The sequence below is a fragment of the Gadus macrocephalus genome, chromosome 19, assembly GCF_031168955.1.
Source record: "Gadus macrocephalus chromosome 19, ASM3116895v1".
NCBI classification, from domain to species: Eukaryota; Metazoa; Chordata; class Actinopteri; order Gadiformes; family Gadidae; genus Gadus; species Gadus macrocephalus.
In genome coordinates this window covers 8686696-8706351 of record NC_082400.1, presented here as the reverse complement: position 1 = coordinate 8706351, position 19656 = coordinate 8686696, and the positions used below count along the sequence as shown (strand labels likewise).

At 44.6% G+C, this 19656-nt stretch overlaps 1 protein-coding gene and 1 long non-coding RNA gene across 2 annotated transcripts in view; both read right to left on the bottom strand.

The window, feature by feature from the left end:
• Positions 1 to 1086: 1086 nt before the first annotated feature.
• LOC132447460 (uncharacterized) overlaps positions 1087 to 19656 on the bottom strand; it is a 57244-nt gene continuing 38674 nt past the window's right edge. Inside the window, exon 3 of the long non-coding RNA XR_009523085.1 lies at positions 1087 to 2165. This is a non-coding gene — a long non-coding RNA (uncharacterized LOC132447460). The remainder of the gene's footprint in view (positions 2166 to 19656) is intronic.
• LOC132447449 (myosin light chain 4-like) lies at positions 4493 to 5583 on the bottom strand. The gene has a single exon (XM_060038243.1). The coding sequence runs from the start codon at positions 5412 to 5414 to the stop codon at positions 4803 to 4805; it is 612 nt and encodes a 203-aa protein (XP_059894226.1). The 5' UTR covers positions 5415 to 5583; the 3' UTR covers positions 4493 to 4802.

Genomic DNA, 19656 nt, shown 5'->3' with positions numbered 1-19656 from the left:
ACTTCTGAATAATTGGCATGTTTCGTTGCTTGGGGATGCTTGTTTTAGTGCATTTGGGCCGGAAGATATAGTTGTATCTCACACACTTGTAAATCATAGTAGGTTTACAATTTGGCATTTAGGGATCATGCATTTGGAATCGAACCCAGTGCTTCTCAGATGGGAGTCAGGTGAGTTGTCTGATCTGTAGTTATCTGTATTTATCACTTCATCTTATAATGAATTTTTTTTTTTTTTTTTTGGTAGGACTCAGATACGGACACATTTCCCTGCAATTCATACACAAGATTTCTTTGATTTTTTTGTAGAAAAACATTAATTATGCATCATGTGCTGATTGCTGTCTCGTCCAATGTTGGGAAATGTTAATGTGATGACATCGCGTGCAAGGGAAATCACGTCCTTAGAGCGAGAGGGAAGAATCTTTTTTCACACGGAACATTAAGCAGCAACATATGATTTAGTTGACACTCGATCACATTGACATTATGAGATTAGCGGTCCATTCAGGCCCAATGTGCTCATGAGTCGTTGCCCGAAGAAACAAAAGACAGAAAAAACTTTAATGCAGGTTTAATCACCACAGACTTAATTAATACGAACACCCTTGATAGGGAGTGATTGCTAGCTATTTAATTATTTATTTCACAGTACCTGTACAACAACATGTGCTAAAATTCATAGACCACACCAGTAATTGAACAGAAAAGGTCATCATTCCATTCAAAATCCCCCAAATATTGAAGGTTGATTAACAATCACCATGCGTGGCCTACATTGAGTTGGTTCTATACTGTTTCCTTTGGCATCGAGGAGCAGTGTTGCACCTGGGGGCAATGGTGATGGATAGCTACAACAATAGACCTGTGACAGTGTATATCCACTGGATGACTTCAGTACCCACACACACACACACACACACACACACACACACACACACACACACACACACACACACACACACACACACACACACACACACACACACACACACACACACACACACACACACACACACACACACACACACACACACACCCTCCAGGGAGGGAATTAGTCTCCAATGGAAGTGTGTATCTCCATTATTCCTTTGATCCGTCGAACCCTAGGTCCTGCCCTATATTAGACGAAGAAAAAGTGATTACGTTTGTCCAGCGGCCCTCGGTAACATGATTGAGAGAGTCTGTATCTCTACGTGATCGGTTGACATTTCATTTTTTTTATTGCACTCCAAAATCCACATCCTTAGCACGTTAAAGTCGTTAAGCCGTGGGGGGGAACCAATTTCCAACCAATATTACATATTGTCAAAAAGCTAAATTAATTTGCGATACAAACAGGTCCTAGATATTTTGCAGTATTTGACCATGTAAGTGAAGTGCATATAAACTTCTCCAGGGTAGTCAAATGCCAAGCTCGCTGTTAGCTGTTTTGTACTGTGGTTTATTCCCTTTGTTTGAGGCAGATGACCAGATAGCCGTACAATAGTCCAGATGACATAATGGAAGCGACTTGGCAACCTCTTTCATTACAGCAGTAGGTAATACAGACTCATGATCTAATCAAATTTTCATCAATACAATACAATAGCGAAGTATCTGTACAATATAGAGTAAGTTTACTTTTTTTTGGGATTCGATTGGATTGTTTGCCCATTTGTAATCCAATCTTAACGTTTGCCTTTGTGGAGCAGTCTGTGTCTGGAGGACGAAATGATGATCTAAGTCTTACGTCCATTGATAACTAGCGTATTGTTCGGGTACCCTTCATATACAGAGACCACTCCAGTGAGCTCAATGTGATACATGTCTGCTCAGTTTATCATGCACTTATCCTCATGGGACGCCATCTTAGCCTTCTCTGAGCCCAGAGAACTGCAGTCATTGAAAAATGCTATGGGTTCTCAAGTAGCTCTACTAATTATTGTTGTTCCTGCAGCTCCCTGAATGTATGGTTTGCGAATCAGCAACCTCCTCCCCAGACACTCATCTCACCCTGGAACGCCTGCAAATGTGTGTTTTGGCAAGAGATGAGGGTAGGACTTCTGAATGTGTTGGATCATATTGCTTTGTCAAATTATTCGTCAAATACCGTACTCAATATTTATTCTCCTTCATTTTCCTATTCTTCTCGCTCCGGGGACTTTTAACTGACTGACACAGCTCCTAGGACGTAAGAGAATATAAATTACATTGACAGTTGATAGACGACACTTTCTCAGACTGGCGATTGTGTAGCTCTTTGCATGAAAGCCATTGGCCCAGAGAACGGAGTTTAGAGTACAGTACCCTAAGACCAGAACAAGTTAACAACAGTTAAAACCAGCAATGCATCAGCAGCCTTTATTTGGTCATATAGGAAAGAGGAATGGACTATGGAGAAACACTAACATTTGGATGTTTTGTACATATTTCATTAGCTGGTTGTTGGGTGGTTAGTGCCAGATGAGAATCTTTGAATGGGAATATTTTGGAGGACCTTATGAAGTTTTTCAAAAGTGTGTCCTGATATAATAAAAAATTCAGAATTATTTTCATGGCAGAGTGAAATGCAAAATTTGATGCATGAACTTAGAGCACTTTAGAGAATCTCCTTCCACATGTATTTCTACATGGTTCTTCCTCCTTTATTCCTGTTGCTAGTCATATTCATTTCATGGGCACTTGGGCAAATCGGGCTCTTGAGATGACACCTCTATAGGTTGGACTAGCATTCAGATATAGAACATCTACTGGGTGAAAATGTTTCAAAACCAAACAAAAACGGACACAGGGTTTGAGCCAGCTGTACTACTACTGTTGGTCTACTCTTGGGAGTCAAACAGAGAAATCATGGTCATAGACGTGTTGTTTGATGGCCTTGAGTCGTCTTTTGCGATGTCAATGTGTTTCCAGCAAAATAATACCAGAGAGTGACTCTGTTTACAATCCCTTCTTTTTTTTTACCGAATCACATTTTGTAAGCTGGATTTTGCAGACCGCTGTATCTTTCGCCTCTCTCTACACAGTAAGCGAGAGCGGGCAGAACATGAATGAAAGTGTGATGACCTACCACTTTGGCAGTTGGTTTGCCATAAAGTGGTTAGCTGTATCAGGAGGTGGGGCGTCTGGTGATCAGACCACATAAGGTCACAGAGAGTGCTGGCGTTCTGCATGCAGTTTGAAGAGGTACGAGTGCCTTCCATGTTCTGGAGGAAAAGGCAAGTAGCGGCCCTCACCTTTTATATATTCTTCAGCTTACTGGAGAATACGACAGAACTAAGAAATAGCATGAAATGCAGCTATAACATAGTACGACCTTAGGGGTGATTCTCACCTAACCAATCATGCATACATTCTCTATCCGTAAAGATGGAAAGATTTTACTTGCGAGATGAGTCGTAGCCACTAACTTTTCACGACCACGAGAATGCTCTGAGAATCCTCCCCGCATTATTCTTCCCCAAAACGAAGCAAAGCCAAAGGTGGAGGTACATACATCATGTTGATACATATACCCATACAGTATTTACTCTGGCTGCTGCTGCTGCCGTTACTTACTTTGCAGAGAGCAGTTTGTGGCAGCTGTAGCGACCCAATCAGTAGTTGGTGGTTTAGAGTTGTCGACATTTGGATGTAGATATGGGCTTCTAGATTTAAGCTTCTTGTCACACTTGGGTAGGAAACGACCCCCTGTCGTGCGTGGCATTTCCGAAAATACAACATAACTTTTACAACATTAAAGTTGTGGTCTAAATGTGTGGATATGAAACCAGTTTGAAGTTCCTATCCTGCAAGTCATGTATTGACTCACATAGGGCAGAAATAGAGTTTCATATATTGTTCTGTATGGCTACCAAAAAAAGTACTAAAATCAATGTTTATTAATTATGGAAGAACTTGTATTATCCAGGCATCTCTCTCCACTTTGTCCTCCCTCGTTTCAAAAGCGCACACCCACACAAACACAGACAGAGTACAGCTATGTTCAAACTTACTGATGCATACACAAAAGGGCAAAAGAAAAGATGCACTCAATTCATTAAAATGTTATCACTGCATTGTGAAGTTCAGATTTAAATTAAAGCAGTCTCACGCAGGATATGGTTCGAGAGAGAAAGTGTTAGGGTTGTAGAATTCCTATACATTTAGGAAGAGAAGCTAAGAAAACAATTCCGTTCTACACTATGTAGCAGCTCTTAAACAGAGTTCTTTGAGCAATGTGTTGCTTGATACAATGCCACACATGTAATGGGTGTGGAAGTCTTCATGAAGAGAGCAGTGTGCGTCCAATGCCTCAAATGAGTGCATGACATTTGTTGGTATTGAAACAGTTGCCCGAGGTATGTTATTTTCACATGGGAGGAACAAGCAAACACCACCCTCCTTGTCGGAGCTAATATACCAGAGAGAAGCAACTGGTATTGTATTGCGACGGCATCATAGTAGTGGTGTTTGTCAGTTGTTTTTCCCTTAAACTCAGACTCTCAAAATAACAAGGTACGAGGCAGTCAGTAATTACACATTGTTTATTCATGTCATATCGACTTCTGTCATCTCCGCAGCATTTCATTGTATTGGTTGTCTCTCTGTGTACACATCGTTTTTTTAAACATTTTTATCATTTCTCTTTGGGGACAAGCCATTTTGTAGTGGAAAGAATATCGGCCAATGTTGGAAAAAACGCTCACCTTCCTAAACAACAAAACATCGAAAAAAGAGCAAAAAACAATGATCCAGAATAGAGGAGCTTTTCTTTCTTTCCATCACAGTCCTACTGGGTGTCACCCCCATCTCTCCCCCATCTCTCCCCCTTAACGGGCCTCACCCGGAGAGAATGTGCTTGACGAAGGAGGCGTAGTTGATGCACCCGTTGGCGTCTTCCTGTCCCGCCATCAGCCGGTCCACCTCGTCCTCCGTCATGCGCTCGCCCAGCGTGGCCAACACGTGCCTCAGCTCCGCCCCCATGATGGTGCCGTTGCCCTCCTTGTCGAACACCCGCAGGCCCTCCACAAAGTCCTCAAAGTTGCCCTGGTCCTTGGAGCGGGAGATGTGCTGCAGCATGGGCAGGAAGGTCTCAAAGTCCACCAGCTTGCTGCTCATCTCCTCGGGCCGCGGCTTGCCCAGCACCTTGAGCACGTCGGCGTTGGTTGGGTTCTGGCCCAGGGCGCGCATGACGTCGCCGCACTGGGCGTACGTGATCTTCATCTCGCCTTTAGGCGTGCGGTCGAACAGGGTGAAGGCCTCCTTGAACTCCTCGATCTGGTCACCGCTGAACTCCAGCGTGATGCTCTTGGGGTCGAAGTCGGGCTCCTTTGGGGGCTCCGGCTCGGGCTCCGGCGCCGGAGCCGCCTTGGGCGCGGGCGGCGCCGCTGCCGCCTTGGGCTCGGGCTTCTTGGGCTCGAACTTCTTCGGTTCCGCTTTCTTGGGTGCCATGACGACCGAGGAGGAGGAGGGGGGGAAGGGAGGCTGATGTAGTTACCGGGTGGAGGAGGAGAAGCGTTTGAAGGGTTTCGGGAGGAGGTATGAGGAGAGCTGATTCCAGAGCACGGAGAGGCCTTGGCCTGGTCCCGTGCTTTTATATGAGAGTCTAGGGATGGTTGAGGGGGCAATAGGGTATATAAGCCCCCTCCCCTGCCCACAGTCCAGTGGCACACTATAAAAGGAAGAAACCTGAAATAGAAGGCCGCCCCCACCCGACCCCAGCCCGGCATGATGTCACCCCGAAGCATTGTTCTCAGCTGCCGCCATGAAGCCGGCCGGGCTACTTACTGTCATTAGCCAGGGTCCAGCTGCATTAAGCCCAAAATGTCTCTTTGATGGACAATGGGATCAGAGAGGCATCAGTGGAGGAGACCAGGCTGACGGGAATAGCACGGATCGTTAACCTCTCAGGACGCCTGGGAATTAGTGCTCTCAGGGAACATGACATGCGCCGATTCTGGCTTTCAATGCACATGACGTTGAGCTGTCTTTTTTCCGATGGTCTTTTTCATGTCATGGAAGAAAGTCTTGATCAAATTCAATTTGCGGTTTGGCTGATCTTGTATTCCGTGTTCATCTTCACAGTTGTCCATCTATGTTATTTTATTTTCTGTACTTAATCCCTGTAGTATATTAGTTTATGCAGTGATATTTGAAGTGAGAACATTATTGATTTCATCTATATATTACCATGTTTATGTGTCAAATATAAATATAAACCTTGTACCGTTGTGGTTACAAAATAGATGTTGATCATTAGTCAAACACACCAACTGTAGTGCACATACTGATACAAGAAAGCTGAAAGATGTTTACAGAGATGCTTGCAGTACATACGGGCTCTGACATGGCAGGCATGAGGAACCAAAGGACTGAGAATAGTTTGACAGTGAGCAATTTCCTCTCACACATTGATGATAAACGAGTAAACTGAAGATGGAAGTGTTTGTGTGTATACGTGCCAAAAGACAACAAAGAGGCGTTATGTGTGTGTGTGTGTAAGTGTATAGGTATGTACCGGTAGGTGTACGTGCGTGTGTCAGTGTGTAGGTGTGTGCATGTGTAGGTGTAGGGGTGTGTGTGTGTGTGCCTGCGTGTGTGTGTGTGCGAGTTAAGCCCCTATTTCCTCAATGTTAAAAGGGTGACACCGTTTGAGTAGGTGACGCCGTGCATCAATCCACCACATCTGAATGGGAAAATGACCTTCAGCTTTCCATAAACAGCTCATCAATAAACCCCTCCCTTTAATAAAAAATGACGACAAATTAATCAACCAAACCCTTCGCATTGCCACCGTCTGAGTGTGAGGAGGCGGCGTGGCTGCGAACAGCCCTCGTTTTAATCTATCACCGCCACTTCCATGTTTCTCTCACTGCACCGTCCATCATCTCCGCCAATGGCAGCCCAACTCTGCCGGGCTCTGACCGCATTCACTCTGCTCCATTGGCTCTCCAGTGTGTGTGTGTGTGTGTGTGTGTGTGACAGCGTGAATGCGTGTGTGTGTGTGTGTGTGTGTGTGTGTGAGGGGAGATTATATATGCATCGTGTTGCAATGTTTATGCATACATGACGTAAACCGTACCAGGATTGGGCGGTTGGAGAGGAGAGCAGTGAAGCGGATAGTCTAATTGAAATGGTTTAAGATTAATTCGTTAATATATACAAATCCGCTCAGACTAAAACAATCTCAAAACTTGACAAATAACCCTAAAGAGTACGCCCGAACAATGATGTTGTAAGTGGGAAAATGTTTTACAACTATTCTTGAAACTTGGAAATCTCGTTTGCAGGTATTCCATTGAACCTTGAATTGCTCCTTTGGTAATCCGGTGATGATGTAACTATTTAAATCCCCACAAATGGTGATGAATTCACACATGAATGTGTTTCGGGGGAAGCTATTTGTCAGTGAATTCTGGCTGGATGCTGGTGAATTTACCGTGAATTTCAAATTTTATAGTATAGTGTTGCGTTCTGTTGATTCACAGCTCAAGGAAAGTACTGTTGAGGTCAAGAGAAATAACTTTGACTCATCTTCCAATACAATAAAACATTATTCTTCCAGCTACGGTTTTCTTTGAGACAAACAGAAAAATCGTAGCTTGAAAAGGTGGGGTAGTGGGTATTCACACATCATCAAAATAGAAAATAATCGTTGGTTGTCAGTCATCTTAACGAAAGAGAAAACATTACAGGGAAATTCGATCCAGTCCACTTCTGTTTGAAAACGGGCCGGTTCGCTGTTTTAACTGCTCTTTCTGTCTGCAAAGCATAGATGTGATTCTGAGGGATTCTTCTCAAACACCAACAAAAGGAATCTTAAATATTTACCCTCAAGCCTTACCTACACTCAGACATTATAATAGCCTATATGCTCTTCCAGTGTATGTATGTATTTGAGAGAGAGAACGAAAGAGAGAGAAAGAGAAAACTGGGAGACAGACAAGGCCGAGAGAGGGATAGCAATAGAGACAGACTGATAGAGAGAGAGTAATGACAGAGAGAGACAGACATACAGATAGACAGAGACAGAAAATGAGAGAAACTGGCAAAGAGACGGATCTGCCAAAAAGAGACAGACAGAGAGAGTAATTGACAGACAGAGGAGACAGAGAGGGCCAGACAGACAGACGGAGAGACAGAGAGGGAGAGAGCCAGAAACACAGACGGAGAGACAGAGGGAGAGAGCCAGAAACACAGACGGAGAGACAGAGAGGGAGAGAGCCAGAAACACAGACAGATAGCAACAGACATCGATAGAGCGAGAGAGAGACAGTTGGTGTGAACTGACCGAGCAGCAGGCAGTGTGTGTGTGTGTGTGTGTGAGTAGTGACAGAAAGCCCTTAATCCGAGAGATAAGGCATTGGACCAGGGGGGTGGGGGGTTGGTTAGGGAACAGGGGGAGCGTGTGGGCGAGCAGACAGACCGGTGGTCCGACCTGGTGGGCTGCCCGGGGGGGCTGTGGGGGTATCAGGAGGCAGCTGAGGGCAGCACCCGGGAGGGAGACGGGAGGGCTAGGGGAAGGGAGGACAGGAGGTCCTCTACGGGGTGGAGGGTAGCATGGGCGCTGACACGCCTGACATTTAGCAGCGAGAGGGAGGGGGAGGACGGGGGTGGGGGAGAGGGGAGAATGGGGGAGGGGGGGGGGGGGGGGGGGGGGCTGTGGTGCAGGACTAGCCCGGCTCTAATAAAAGAGAGTGACGGAGACAGTGGCGGCAGCGTCGGCAGCGACGGCAGCGTCGTTCCACTGGCTCCCGGGATGTGCGTGACTCACACAATAAGTCCAGCCTTCGTCTAAGGGGCTTTCTCTGTTGTGTTTGGTGGGTTTATGTTAGAAAGGAAAAGCGCTTTGAGCCCTTTTCATGTCCCTTGTGGAGCACTGCTCCTTTTGTGTGTGTTTGTGTGTGTTGTTTGCTGCGTGTCTTTGGCTGGCTAAACATGGCAGGTCCTGTAGCGAAATGGCTGCGCCGTGGGAGTGGGAGCCGCTCACCTTCCTCTCACGTGTGTCGATATCTGATGCATTTGCTCTTTGAGAAGATATTTAGCTCATTAGAACAACATAATACGTTAGCCCGCGTACGAAGGAGCCAGCGGTTGATCTTGACTTTAATGAATCCATTGATCAAGGCTTAGTTAATTATTATTTTAAAAAAGCTACTTTAAATGCATTAAATAGGCAATATTTCCTCGTAACTTTTATGGCTGAGATATCTGGCGATAAAACGACTTTTACTAGTCTTGTCAGTGGTTACGACTCTGACGGCCCGAAAATAGACATTCAGCCGAGCGACGGGGAAACGTATTTTAGCGAAACGACGACAACATGCGCCAAACGTAAGAGAAACTTCCCTCGGCATCGGACTGCGGTGATAACATTGTCTAGTCATAACGGAATTACATTTTCGGCAGCCAGTATTTGTGGACATCTGTGTAAACAACTTAATTAAGGCCATGTTTGATGAATTATAGCTGGTGAAGGCACTGCCGCCTTCAATACTTCACTTTCTTAATTACAGCCGACATCCATGTGTTCATTTACCCCTCCTGCCCCCCCCCCCCTCTCACACACACGCACGCAGGCACACACATCCATGTGTTCATTTACCCCTCCTGCCGCCCCCCCTCTCACACACACGCACGCAGGCACACACATCCATGTGTTCATCTCCCCCTAACCCCCACACACACACACATCCATGTTTGCTCCCCTACGCCCTCCACCCACCACCCACCCCCATACACACACACACACCAACACACACCTCATTCTTTTCGTATTGCTCTCAATGATAGAAATTGAAAAACTACAAAAGGGAAAGTGCATTTCACACTCTACTGAACCAAAGCAGGGAATTCTGAATTAATCAAAACATAATAAGTTTACAAGATGATGAAGAGCGTCTTGTATATGAAAGTAAAGGGAGTCCTTTTATGGTACCAAGCCGGTGGTTCGTATTACAATCATTTTTAAGAGTGGTATAGCTTTGAATCCAAATTGAAATAAAGTCGCCTTTTTGGTTACCCAATGTTATTAAAAGCCTAGTATTTTGTAATAGAGTGTGTACGTGCGGGTGTGTGTGTGCGGTTGCTCTAACTATCCATCTATATATCTTTGCAGTTGGCATGAACCAGTTTCGGTCGGTGTTGAAGTGCTTTGACTCGCATATATAGAATCTATATTTCGACAGCATTCCAGTGTGGCCTACCTATACTACAACCGCATGCATTTGAATCAGATCCAATCCTATCCAATCTACATTTGGCCAGATCTACAACATTAAACGGCGATTAAACACTGTATAAACCGTACTGATTGTTCTCTACAATGCGCCTTTGAACTTGTAGAAGAAGAACAAGAAAAGATACATTACACACTAAATCCACCGTATCGCAACCACTCTCCATGTTTGGGTACCGAACAATGGGTGAAAAATAGCAGTCACGCGCACACACACACACACACACACACACACACACACACACACACACACACACACACACACACACACACACACACACACACACACACACACACACACACACACACACACACACACACACACACACACACACACACACACACACACCCCCCCCTTTGTCTCTTGGTCCACATGCCAAGAATAAGGACGTTTCCTTCCTCTAAGCCTGGGGGTGGAGATTAGGCTAGTCTTCCAAACCATCCTCCAACACCTCCACCCCAGCCGCCTTATACTCCCTCTCTCTCTCTCTCTATCCAGCTACCCCCTGCCCCGGTAGATTCTGGTGGGTTCACCCTGCCTCCACCCCTGACGTCCATCCTCGTTCTGCCCGTCTGGCTCCGTCTGGCCGGTGCGGTGCCGGATGGCGTGCGTGAGTCTCTGAATGGCTTGTACCTGTTTATCCCGACAGCACACAGAGCTTAGGTGAGCAGTGAGAGAGCTCCCTCTCTCTCTTCCCCCCCCTCCTCCCCCCTCTTTTTCCTTTTCGTGGCGGCTTACCGCGGGCTCACCTCTCACAGCTGGAACACCTGTATGTGTGCCTTCGCACCCCTTAATCCCGGCCAAAAGGTGAGGCCAAATATTTGCTCCATCCGGCTCAGCCGTCACACAGTGCTGAACTCGGATGACATTGCAGGTCTCCCACCCCCCACCCCGTCCCCATCCCCGACCAGAAGAGGGCTTCAGGAAGTACATCATATTTTGGACAAATTAGGTCCCAGGGTTGTGTCGCGGATAGTCATGTTTTCGTTTCAACTTCCCGTCCGAAGAGACTGGGTTCGATCCCCCAACATCCACGGTGAACTTGTAGCCTAGGCATCTTTTGAGAATGTTGCGAACCCCCTGTAAAACCCTTATCCTTGACATGTAGTCTTTTTCAGGTAAAAGGGTCTACTAAATATTCAATCGTAAATTACCCACAATTCAGTGCTGGAGTAAACATGGTTGACGTTTTGTTGCTCGTTTCTTGGGGTCTCCCGTCTGCTTGAGAGTTTTTATACGTGTGTGTATTTAAATGCCAGGGCAACAGCCATAAGTGGTTCCAACCGAGTCAGTCAACTGAGCCCTATCCAACCTCATTATTATCCCCTGTACTGGCTAATTGTCATTTCCGCTTTGATGGTAATTTCCCTCGGTAACCAACCGCCCTCTAACTCCCTCACATATAAAGTGGCTTTCGAAAAAAAAGTCTGGGGGAATTGGTTTGCGCGGAGTGAAACTGAGCCCACGGTGTTTGGGAGCTTAATATTTTCTGCTCCAGACTGCTCATGTTATTGTTGCATTCATCACCCGTCTGGCAGCAGCAACGCACACTCACCACCCTCCCCCCAGTGCCTCGATGGACGCCGACGATGAGGAGGATGGGATTTCAGCTGAAGATCCGTGGTCCGAGAGAAGAATGAACATTTCATCACGGCGCTGCAGCATAGCGCTGTATTTAGAGTCAGAGTTTAGAATGCTGCTGGTGGTGGTGGTGGACCCTGGGGTTTGATTCTCTCTCTCTCTCAATTCTCTCTCTCTAATGCTCTCTGACTGTCTTTCTCTTTTATATTCTCTATTTTTGGGGAGGACTGTATTTGGGGAACCACATATAATCTCAATAAAACATTCAATACAAACATTTACATGCTGTTGCATTGGCTAGCCAAGGAATTTGAAATATCTTCACGACTTTTACGATGTCTCACACACACACACACACACACACACACACACACACACACACACACACACACACACACACACACACACACACACACACACACACACACACACACACACACACTCTTTTCCACCACTGATACTTTCCAATGGCACGGGTCCCACATGCATATGTTGGAATTGACTAGCTGATGACTGGCGGCTGATTAGCCTCAGAGGGTGGAGCGGCCCGTCCTGAAATAGCCACCCGGTGTCATGGCGCTGGATGAGAGTAACCTGAACCCCCCTTCTGCTGCTCTGCGTCCGTCAAAAAGAATATCTCCCGTTTAACTGATTCAACTGCATTCCATCTGCCCAGAAAGAAAGGACTGCCACCACGGTGCGACGATCTGCATGGAAGCTCGTCACACGATTGACGGATGGATATTTCTGTCATTGGTTTGTTTTTCCCTTTGTTGTTACAGAAAAACAGAGGAGTTGGCAACAGATAACACTATGCAGTTTCAACCCAAAACGCTGATAAACCCATGTAGCGGCGGTCGTTTCACATCGCGCCGCGCAACGGGAACAGGAAGTCGACTGTGATCCACCACGGCGGCTGGCGGCCGCCATCTTGGATCCAGCGTGTTTCCTCAGTGCGTGTGCACATGTTGCTGATGGAGGCCCTTGGGCTGCGCCAGATGTTCCTGCGGTATCAACGGCTCCCCCTTCTCTTCTCTTTCCCCAGCCAGTCCTTTTATTAAGCAGAAGATATCTATCGGACTAAACAGACAACAGCTGGGGTCATTCCGTCAGTGCCAAACGAGAATATAAATAAGGACAGAGATGATAATTAGGAATATTCTGACCCAGCAGGACGTTAAATCCCCCTCCTCCCCGCTGCGAGGTACATCAGCAGAATGCTAGCCTGTACCTGCGACTGGTTTGTGTGTGTGTGTGTGTGTGTGTGTGTGTGTGTGTGTGTGTGTGTGTGTGTGTGTGTGTGTGTGTGTGTGTGTGTGTGTGTGTGTGTGTGTGTGTGTGTGTGTGTGTGTGTGTGTGTGTGTGTGTGTGTGTAGAAGTTTGTCTGTTTGCTTGTAGGAGTCTTATGTCAGTGTGGGTGCATGAGTAAAGTGTGTGCAGGCTTACGTGTCTGGCTTTGTGTACCTGTGCGTGTGTACTCATACGCGTGTGTGTGTGCATGTGCGTGTTCCGAAAATAAGCATGAGAGCTGCCGACCGACGACAAAGGTATTAGATTATCTCTTCCAGCCATATGGATGACATTTTTTTTCTTGTTGAGAGACAGGAACTTCAAAGATGGCTGCTTCTGTTCGTGCCAGGATCCAATAATTACCAGCGCTCAAGCTGTGGTCATCTACCGTATTTTTTATTTTTTTTTACCATGACGCATGTCATTATAAGATACCTGAATTTTATATTTATATTCGAGTATATATATCTTTATTTTTTACAAGTAAGTGCATGGCGTCCTTTGAAAAAAAACGTTAAAATTCGTAGTGAATTCATCATTCATTTTGTCGCCGTCAGAGTCTGACCTCAAAGACACTGGCTATGATCTGGTCAGAGGTTATGGCTACACAATTTACATGACATTGTAACAGCTCCCCAATGACACTAGGTCTCCATGGGGAATGCCCTCAGCAGGAGTTGAACCCAGGTCTTAGAGCTGGTAACCAGCAGTTATTCAGAGCGACTGAGTCACTAACTATCGCCTCATCTGAGTTTGTAACTGACAGCAGCAAATACAACTTAGTATATCAATTTCACTTATAAATGCTTAGTAAGGCTCAGATTGCTTTCTCTCTCTTTAGATGAGCTAGCACAAAATGAAACGACACATTATGAAGTGTTTATCAATCATTAGCACATTGAAAACTGTAAATGATTAACTTGTGCTTGATTGTATTAAAACCATTAGGCTATATCATTGTTAGTTGTCTCTTGATAATCTACATTTTCTATATTGATATTTATTTAACTTATTATGAATTGCTTACTATTGAGTCTTCATGTCGGAATAATGTTTTATCAATTATAAATTCACAATTGACTAATGCTTTATTAATGCTTCAAAGTTGCAGTTATTCCAAGTTGCTACTCAATTTAGGTAAAGTAATGTGTAAAATTGTGTGACGTAAAATATAGAATAAAGACAACTGCCCTCATATTTAAAAAGGCCCCTATTTCATCACCAGGCGTCTTTTCGAAGAGCCGTTTGGGAGTTTCAAACCGAGTGTAAGGAGTGGACTGGGAGACTGCATCGACTGACCAGAGTTGACCCGGGCATCACATCCGAGTAGAAACTCCCACTTGTGATGTAACATACAGTGATGGATTCCGAATGAATGGCTTGCAAAATAGGGGGCCTTCATATGACATAGATAAACAGAGATATAATATAAGAATTGAACAAGGACATTGCTGATGTATTCTCTATTACTATCACTCTAGTGAGTAGGGTCAGTTTGTTTCTTGGAATTCAAAGCTCAAACTCATTCTTGTGTTTTTATTCTCGTTAGGCAGCAGGTTGCTAAGCCTGGACCTACCAATATAGCCGACTTAGACCCGATATAGCGGACTTACACTACAATGGCAACCATGTAGAGAGTCAACAATGCCAGGAGAGATTACCAGGGAAGCGCTTCTTGAATTTCATAGCTTAAAAAGACAATGTGCACCTGCCACACTTTTACGCCAAGAGTTTAGATCCGTTCACACACACAAACATTCCCGCGCTTAACCACACACACATTGACACACAACGCCCGTGATGAGCACGTGTGCACGCACACACACACACACACACACACACACACACACACACACACACACACGTCAACCTTCAAGGAAACGTCACCTCCATTGTGACGTTTCCGATGCTTGGAATCGCCAACATAATCTTTTTTATTATTGCTGTGATAATAATGATTTAACATTGTTTAACTCGTACATACTTTATTCAATCCCCACTACCTCCATTGTTCCCAGCGACATATTTATTGCGGTATTTTGTCTGCAGATTAAAGTGATGACCCATGTCTCGCTGTCTATCTCTGTCTGAAGGGGATGGGACATTTCCTGTTGATCACAGTTCTTTTAAAGTGCTATAGAGTTGAATCACAGCTTGTTTGCTGCATAAGGCAGAAGTGAGCGTTCTCAATTTGGGGCCATTTCAACAGGTTGAAAAAGTACCATGATCAGTTGATCTTGAACAGCCAGAAAGCCTGTAGAAAAGGCCATGATGAGGCTCTCCTTTTCGAGTTGTACCAACATTAGCTTTTACCAGGCCTGTGTCCTGAGTCTATGTGAACATTTAGCATGTACCAAAAGAACCCGGTGAACCCATGGTACCTTAAGGTCAACTCTGGTCTTATCTCGTGTCAATTGTTCAGAGAAAATTGTTGTTGAAAATATCATTGTTTTTTGTAGATTGAAAAAATGCTGAGATACTGGAAAATAAAAAGCGAAGTCCAGAAATACAAAAAATATTCTTAAATATACATAAGCAAGTATATGCAAATAATTGCAGATGTACTCCCTTCCACCAAAAATGTTTCTCCTGCATGCAAAATGGAGCTGCAGTCACCGATAGTAGAATACTTGACAGTGAGCCTAGGGTCTGCCCACGTTGAAAGGCCCATATTGAAACACAGTTTTATCTGTCCGTCCTTCAAGGCCCTTAACCATTATATTTAATAGGCCGGGCCCACCTGCCCACTACACACAGGACCCCACGGAATGAACATTTAAATGGTAAAATGATGCTACTATTAAAACTGAATACTAATCAGAACTTTGATATTTTTATAGTTCTATATTCATATAAATTACAATTCATAAAATGTATTCAAAATACAATAATGAAAACTTGTTTATAAAATGTGTGCCACTACATTATTCTGCTGGGAGCAGCAGGGTGACCACATATAACCCAATCTTTATTCTTCTATAAGGTTTGACCTTGTCGGCCCTTTAGCACTTTCAGACTTTTAACAAAGGCGACGACAGTACAATGGCCAAAAGGAAACATTTTCTTCCTTTTCAAAGTTTGTTGCCATTTGTTTGCTGTTTTTCTCTCCCACAGTAAAGAAAATGAAGGAGTATTCTGGGGTCAGGAATCGTCCTCACTGTGTAATTACACTTTATAATGTGATAACTACCTCCGGAATTAGGGACAACACCAGCCGCACAAGGCAAATCTGAACTCTCATATCTCAGGAAAATGTTCATACAGCTGATCGTAATTGCTATCTCCACCTCTTCCTTCCAAGTCCATAGAAGTGAGGAGAAAAAAATAAAAACCTACCTTTAGTTCTGTTGCCAAAAACTGACGGATAGAAATTGCTTCTTTTGAAAGGGAACTACATGTTTCATTTTTTTTTTCACCTTCTCCTTCCTTCTGCTTTTTGTCAGCTGTTTGACAAATAGATTTGAACAACGATACAAAAAACATATTTTCACAACTGTCACAGAATTGGGTCTTGGTTGATCTGATCACAAGGTAGACAGCTTAAAACAGCGGCGTGAATGCTTCTGCGCTGCATTCAAAAGCAGTGATCCGATCCCCAAAAAATCCTTACTTTGATAACGGTGGTGGGGACACAGACACCATCATTGTATAGCTTGAATTCGATCCATGTCATTTGTCAAGCATATCATTGCATCCCCTTAAGCCTTCCTACATAATCATGCCTACATTATCTCTCCTTCTTTGACTTGTCTTTTAAAATTCCGCCAACGGCTTCTCAATCAAGTGCTCAAAGAGCATTGCGTTCCCGTGGCTACAGTCCTGTGTCAGATGGTTGGGGTTGTTAACTTTATTGGACTCGATGCTAATATTGGTGCACATTCATCAATGAAGGTCAAATGCAAGGGCGCCTTAATTGTTTTTCCTTGCTCCGAGTCAAGGAAAAAGGACAGTGCTAATCGCAGGTAAAATGTCATGCTGTTTAGCCATCCGTCTTCTTTAAGCGCCTATTCCGGGACGCTAGGGGGAAGGGGGGGCGGGGGGGGACGGGGGGGGCTGTCGCTGCTGACAATGGTGGCTTAGGTGGGGAGACGGTGAGTGGCTGGGACAGACACACACGAACAACCGCACACACACGGGTACCATTCACATCTCGGCCCATTAGTCCAAGCTGCATGTAGGGGGAGGCAGCAGATAGCTGAGAACCAATCCCGGCTCTCTGAAGCTCTGTGGAGCTCTGTGGAGCAAGGCAACAGCGCTACCTCCTGGAGCTCCGGTGAGCCCCCCCACCCCAACTGTTCATAGTCCTTAAAAGACAATTTGACTGAGTCTCCATCTTTGATCTCACAAAAGGGATGTGGTGTTTGCCTGTCGTCAGCTCCACACAGTAATGAGCACTACAGTGCTCCACCCACACCTTTTAACGCGTCCACTTATCAGAACGTGTCTTTGTTGACATTACATCAATGCCTGCCGCCTACAGTTGATTTGTTCTTTAAGTGGCTCTGATATGTTCACAAAATGCAGGCAACTAAGAGGAATGAGGGAAACATAACCAGTACTAATAACAACACATGGTGAGGCTTTAGAATGACCTTCCTTGTTCTACATTGTAGCATAACTCTAGAATGATGAGCGACAACGTCATCTTTAGAATGCAAAGTTATATATCGTTGGTACTGCTGGATGAATAATTTCTCTAAATTAAAAAATAATTTCACTGTTTATGCACAAGTGAACCTGTCCCAAATATTATAATGTGTGGGCCAAAAGTGCCAACAAGACAAACGAAGTGATTGTAGGAAGGCAGAGCGTGATCAGTCTAATTGTCTTCCACCGACTTCTGCTTGACACCACATTTTTATAAAAAGGTTTTAAATAGTCAAACAACCTAATGAGCAGAGTGCTCTCATTTTATTCGTTAACAAATGCTTAATTTAGGATCCAGACTGAGCGACATTGTCTTTTCAACCCACGGAAACAATTTGAACAGCACTTTGCCACGTCTGCAGCTAATTCCATGATGACTTCAGGATAAAGATCGGGACTTTACTTCCAAGATGTGAGACACTGACACTAACAACCCGTGTTGTGTTAGCTTATTTGGGGTACTACAACATTACATGAGCTCTGCTAACAATCTGTGCTGCTGCCAGACTTTTTCCTATCCCTCTTGCCGTCATCCAGACAAAATGTCTTAATCTCCGTCTCGGTGAGTCCCTCTGTCTGTGCAGTCTTAAATCTCCCTCCTGAGACCCGGGCTCCAGTTTTTCAGTATAATATCGCTACTTCAACTTGCTATTCGAGCTGCAACACCATACTACTCATCAAGATCACACCAGAACAAGCTTGTAATGCTCGTACTTAGAGTCCAGATAATGTGTGATCACACTTCTCAAGTCACTTTTGGGCGGTGTGTGCGTGTGTGTGTGTGCATGCATATGTGTACGCAGAGGAGGAAGGCAAATTAATTAATTAAAGATAGCATAACATACATTGTGAAATCAATGACGTGAATCGTTGGGAAAATGAGAGCTAATCACCACAGGACTAGGGTGTGGAAGGCGACTGCAGCGCAAGTGTTCCCGCTGATGAGATAAAGCCTGAGTGACAGCCAACCCCTCCGTCTTCATTCACCCCTATGATGCTGAAGTGACCCCCGACCAGTGACACTTACACAGGAAATACAATGATGTCTATGTGATCTAAATGCGACCGTCAATGACCCAACATCCTAAACCATAGTGAATGGAAGGTGTGGAAAGACCGCATTGATTGCAGGTTTTAGCTACACATGAAATTTCGTTCATCTAGTTTCTTGATATTTGCCGTGGGGCTAAAATGCCTAAAAGAGAGGACAGATCATTGCTTGCTGAAACCAGAAGATCATGTTTGTATGCCAGCTTGGTTAAACTACATTGATTTACATTAACTTTACTCTTTGGGATTAAGAAAGTACATTTTGTCATATTGTCAACACAACACAGGAATACAATATCATACATTGACTAGACCTTTATTAGCAGAGACGCTCAACCAATGAACTCGATGAGGTCAGTAACATGTCCTTGAAAAGCAGATGAAGGATGACTACAGGTAAGCTGTGGACATTGGGATTCAAACCCAGTGTCTTTGGACCACCACTACTACGCTATGATTCTCATTAAAGGCTTGTCCCCTCTATGACAATCATTGTGGGACCATATACCCTGTTGCTCTGAAAAGTTCTGCTAAGGAGGGTTTCAAATATGCATTATGGTCGGAAGAGATTAAGTTTGTTCAAAGGTGCGTTTGTTATTCTGTTTGATGTAGCTAAACTATGATTCTATGGATGTGTAAACGTGTTTTTAAGAGTTATAATTAAAAGTCCTGTTCATTACAAAGATACACTGCGACACTGACCTGATTACTTTGCTTTTTCTTTTTTTTTAAACTAGCTCCTCTGTTGCTAATTCTTGTTCACTACAGTCGAGTTCCCGTGCGCCATAATCACGTTGCGATTGTGTTCAGACGGAGTCACCTTTAATTTCCCCCTGGCATGATCGCTGATTAACGATGAGTCACCCTTACATATTGGACCATTTTCA

Coding starts and splice junctions, on each gene's coding strand:
- LOC132447449 (XM_060038243.1), bottom strand. CDS start 5,414: ATGGCACCCAAGAAAGCGGAACCGAAGAAGTTCGAGCCCAAGAAGCCC.